At 37.9% G+C, this 5,564-nt stretch overlaps 1 protein-coding gene across 1 annotated transcript in view; it reads left to right on the top strand.

Annotated features, from left to right (window-relative positions):
- The window catches only part of MSH3 (mutS homolog 3), a gene marked incomplete at its 5' end in the record, with an annotated part of 184,343 nt that overhangs the window by 207 nt on the left and 178,572 nt on the right, over positions 1-5,564 (top strand). Inside the window, 1 exon segment of the mRNA XM_082624087.1 lies at positions 1,255-1,375. Within this exon segment, the coding sequence (XP_082480213.1) occupies positions 1,255-1,375 (121 nt within the window).

Raw genomic sequence — 5,564 nt, 5'->3', positions numbered from 1 at the left:
GTGGGTTCGGTCCAGGACGGGGCGGGGCCATCGGGGAGTGGGCGCGACCATATGGGCGGGGGCGGGAACTGTGCGCGAGAATATGCGAGATGACTGGGCCAGGCGGGAAAGGGGCGGGGCTCAGGAAGGAAAAAGAAGGAAGGGGCAGGGCCGCATCCGTCCTAGGTGCAGTTCAGACATTTTAGGGTAATATTACACTTGGGGTAATAGATTTGAGGCTAAGGTCACGCCGGCTCTTAATGGCAGACCTGAGCTCATTCTGATGAGGTTAGAGTCAAAGGATCCATATTTTAATCTCCATCCTCTCCCCGCCCCCCCTTTTTTTTTTCTGGATTGAGGGTTGAAGAGGAGCATTATTTATTATTTGTATGTGTTTGGTTAGCTGACTAGACGAAAACTGCCGTTAAATCTCTAGTTTTTAAGGCTGCAACAACCTTGCTTAGTATTTCAAGCGTTTACGGGTCAAAGTCATGTTGTGCAGTTCCCTGGTGACTGTACCCCTTGTAGTTCAGGTTATAAAGTCTGATACACAATTTGGATGGATAAAGTTTCTTAAGATGATACAGATGTGATGGCTAGTTGTTGTATGCTTCCTGTTGCTTCAAAATCTTGTTCCCTTCATTTATATTTCTTCCATAGATGATTGTTCCTCTCCTGTCTTTGTTTTTTGACCATAACCTACATTTTTATGAATTCACCAAGATTTTATTTTATGCCTACCATTTAGAGGTTATTTGGTGAAGGACTTACGTTTTTGACAGGTTTTCTGCCAGCATATAGTCCATAATCTTGTGGCATTTTCAGTGGTGAACATAAATCAAGTTTGAATGTGAAACAGTTAAATGACAATTAACATTCCAAAAATGATACTGTTTTTAATTATATGTCTAAATTCAACTTTTCTGAATATCAGTTTTTTTTCTTAAAGGTATTCTATTTAACATAGGTAAATAGGGTTCATAATTTGAGATTCATAATTCATAGATTCATAATCTGAGATAGGGGAAGGCTGATCGAGTGAAGAAAAGTAGCAGCCTTGGTTCTAATTCTAGGAGGGCTTGAGGTGCTGAGGCTCATGACTTGCCAGTCTCCACCTTGTCTTTGAAGATGGTAAAACAGTTCACCCATAACTCTAAATAGATGATTCTATGAAGGATGGATGGCAAGAACCTTGCTGTCATTCAGAAGTAAGGTTTAAATTATTTTGCATACATCAAGTTTTGAGATTAGAGATAATATCATTTTCTAACATAGGTTGCAGAAATCGACAGGAGTAAAAAGAGACCACTGGAGAGTGATGGGCCTGTTAAAAAGAAAGCAAAGAAAGTCCAAGAAAAGGAAGAAGGAAGTGATTCAGTAATGTCTGGGAACCCTGGTGAGTTCTGAGGCAATTTTTCTTCATTCTTACAAGTCATGACTCTGATATTCTCACATTCTCCTGAAGGCAGAGGAGACTGTTGGAGTATTGCGCCATTTTTTTCCTTTGTGGAGAAAGGTCTCCATTGTGCTTGAGTAGACTGGCCCCTTCATAAGGGGTGGTGTGGCTAAGAGGTTGGGGGAGTGGAGGTAAGAGCTGGAGTTCTGCAATTTGGCTGTAGTTCTCCCAGTTTTCTCTCTTATTCCCTCTAGCAAATTCTTGTCTTGATTATAAAAGTAAAACGTTCTTGTTATAAAAATTTCAAACAATATAGAAATGTAGAAGGTGGACAGTAAAAGACCTCATAATCTCTCCCTTTCAGTAAGGGCTACTGCTAATTTTGGGGGGTGCTGTACATTCTTCCAGGTTTTTCTGTTTATACACATCTATATGTACTCAAAGAGACCCCCAAATTAGTTAACTAATAATAATGTTTTATAAATTGTATTATACTATATATACTAATTTGCAACTGTTTTTTTCCACTTAGCAGAACATTTTGAACAATTCTCAATGTCAGGACATGTAGATCTACCCTGTCCTTTTTAATCATGGAGCTGCTTTTTCTGTATGCTAAAGGGTTTTGGGTAAAACCACTGTTCCTGAGCTGTTGGACTTCTAGGGGAGGTATTGGATACAGATGGTTGAGCAGATTTTTCTCTAGTTTTTGGCCTTAGACAATTTGTGATAGGGGAGGACAGAAAATGCTTCTTTCTTCATTATCCCCAGGAATTTAGGTAAAGAAAACGAGACAAAAGCAAAAAAAAAAAAAAAAAAAAGTTTCAATTTAGTGGATCAAGAGGTAAAATTTGGATTTAAGGTTAACATTGAAAGACTTAGTATGAAATAACTATAGAAATGGAGACGTATGGTTAAAGAGAAGGATAAATCTGATGATACCCTTTTTCTCCTCCTACCTGAAGGGGCCATGATGAGAGGCATGACTTGACAGAATTCGCATTTTCCAGGGTTGTCTACCGTTCTTTGCTTCTTTACTGTACATAGATCTGATTATTCAGTTTTTCAGTAAATTCGTCAAGCTGTTAATGAACCCTCTGTTTGCCTGCCATTGTTCTACAGGCTTTTTGTAGTTCTTTTATTCTTCCAAACAACCCTTGCTGTCCTCCTTTTTAGAAGAGGTGGGTGATAGGTGAGGATTGAGGGTTACCACACTTAAGTAACTTTTCCAGGCACCCAGGAGAGCTGAGGTGGAAAGGGGCAACAGACTTGGAATGTTTTGAAATAAGACCTTTGCTACTTGGTAAAAATCACACTCAGGAAGAAGAAAGAGCTTTCCCCAGTCTAACACTGGGTGATTGCTCCACCTCGGGTTTTTTTTTTTTTAAATAACAGATTATTAAGATATAATCACATGTTATACAATTCACCCATTTACCATATACAATTCAATGACTTTTAGTATATGCACAGAATTGTGCAGCCCTCATTAAGTCAATTTTAGAGCATTTTCATCACCCTCAAAGGAAACTCAGTACCCAATAGCAGTCACTTCCCATTTTCCCCAAGCAGCGCCCCCCTCACCGACCTAAGCAACCACGAATCTATTTTCTGTCTATAGATTTGCCTATTCTGAACGTCATATAAATAGAATCATACAGTATGTGGCCGTTTTGCCTGGTTTCTTTCACTTAGCCTAATGTTTCCAAGGTTCATCCATGTTGTAGCATGTATCGGTACCTCCTTCCTTTCAAAAGTTGTTTTGATTTAATTTCTTTTTATTGTGGCAAAATACACGGAACATAAAATTTTCATCTTAACCATTTTTAAATTTACAGTTCAATTAAGTGCATTCATAATTTTGTACAACCATTGCCTCCATCCATCTCTAGAATTCTTTTCGTCTTGCAGAATTGAAACTCTATAGCCATTAAATAATAGCTCCACATTCCCCACTCCCCCAGGCCCTGGCCATCACTATTCTGCTTTCTATGATTTTGAGTACTCTAAATTACATCATTCCTTTTTATTGTTGAATAATATGCCATTATATGGATCCACTTCAGTTCTTAATTCTTCAATTTATAAGCTCTTTTTTATACCTAGGATCCACAGGGTTAAGGAAGCTTTTATACTCACAAGGAAACCTGATACATTTGAAAAGTGATTTAAATATGTGTTTTGAAAACAAATTGAATAATAATAAAAAGGTAAAACATACATTTGAAAAGAAATTCAAATATATATCTCTAAAAGGAGAGAAGTCACAGTAAACTAGGTAAAGTATATATTAGAAAAGTCCTATATTTAAGAAGAAAGGGAGTGATAGTATTCCTTCAAAGGTTCTTAACCTTTAGCATTTGTGACATCAAGGTGTTTTCGGTGTTTTTTAATTAAGGTGTTGATTTCCCTAATATGTCTTTTTTCCTCTGGCTGCTTTTACGATTTTGTATTTATCACTGGTTTGCCCACATTTGATTTTGATGGGCCTTAGTCTAGTATTTTAAAAAAATTTTATTTTTTCATTAATCTTTATCCTGTTTGGAGTTCATTTAAAGCTTCTTGGGTTCCATGGGTTTATAGTTTTCATCAAATTTGGAAGAATTTTTTGGCCACTTTTTTCTCAAATTTTTTTTCTGTCTCTTCCCTTTCTCTTCTGAGAGTTTATTAATAGGGATGCTAGATTACTTAATATTATCCCTCAAATAAGGAAGCTCTTTTCATTTATTTTCCAGTATTATTTCCCCTTCTGCTTCATTTTGGATTGATTCTCCTGCTGTATTTTCAAGTTCAGTGATATTTTTTTCCTGTAGTATCTAATATGACGTAAATTTAATTCAGTGAAATGTTCAGTTCAGATATTGTATATTTCAGCTCTAGAAGTTCTGTATTGTTCTTTTTAAAAAATCTCCCATTTTTCTCTGTGAATTGTATTTCAGTAAAGCTGTTACCAAACAAAAACCTTCTATTCTGCTCCTTTTTATTTTTTCCTTTTCATTCTTGATTATATGGAACATGTTTATAATATGTGTTTTCATGTCCTTATATGCTAATTCTGTCATCTCTATCATTTCTGGTTTTGTACACCTTGACTGATTTTTCTACTTTTTGCATGTTTAGTAATTAATTATTTGGATTGTGTTTTGTTTTTTTGTTTTTTAAATTTATTTATTTTTGGCTGCGTTGGGTCTTCCTTGCTGTGTGCGTGCTTCTCATTGCGGTGGCTTCTCTTGTTGCAGAGCACGGGCTCTGGGCAACTACTGAAGTGGGCTTCAGTAGTTGTGGTGTGTGGGCTCAGTAGTTGTGACTCACGGGCTCTAGAACGCAGGCTCAGTAGTTGTGGTGCACGGGCTTCGTTGCTTCACGGCATGTGGGATCTTCCTGGACCAGGGATGGAACCCCTGTGCCCTGCATCGGCAGGTGGACTCCCAACCACTGCGCCACCAGGGAAGTCCTGATAATAAGTATTTTGAACTTTGTGTTGTGTGCTGGGATTTGTGTTTCTTTAAAGAATGTTGAATTTTGTTCTGGCAAGTAGTTAAATTCCTTGTGGATCAGTTTGATCTCTTTAGGGATTGTTTTTAAGCTTTGGAAGAGAAGGTCTAGAGTAGCCCCGTTCTTAAGCCTTGACTTCTCTAGAGTTGGGAAAGGATGCATAGTTGCAATAGCACACCATTATATAGTATTTACACCATACAGAGACAATACATGTTAATAATCTTTAGATTATAGATAATAGTAAAATGTAATAAAAGTTTTAGGAAGCAGTGAGGTCTGAGTATTTATTACCTTTGTTTTGTTTTTTTAATTAGATGTTGGGGGTAGGAGTTTTTTTTATTAATTAATTATTATTATTATTTATTTTTGCTGTGTTGGGTCTTCGTTTCTGTGCGAGGGCCTTCTCTAGTTGTGGCGAGCGGGGGCCACTCTTCATTCCGGTGCGTGGGGCTCTCACTATCGTGGCCTCTCTTGTTGTGGAGCACAGGCTCCAGACGCGCAGGCTCAGTAGCTGTGGCTCACGGGCTTAGTTGCTCCACAGCATGTGGGATCCTCCCAGACCAGGGCTCAAACAAGTGTCCCCTGCATTAGCAGGCAGATTCTCAACCACTGCGCCACCAGGGAAGCCCCCTGTTACCTTTGTTTTTAATGTAATTCATTTGATTGTAAGTTTATATACTGTAACATAATA

Source organism: Mesoplodon mirus, assembly GCF_964341445.2.
Source record: "Mesoplodon mirus genome assembly, chromosome: 5".
NCBI classification, from domain to species: domain Eukaryota; kingdom Metazoa; phylum Chordata; class Mammalia; order Artiodactyla; family Ziphiidae; genus Mesoplodon; species Mesoplodon mirus.
This window is presented reverse-complemented; position numbering and strand designations above follow the sequence as displayed.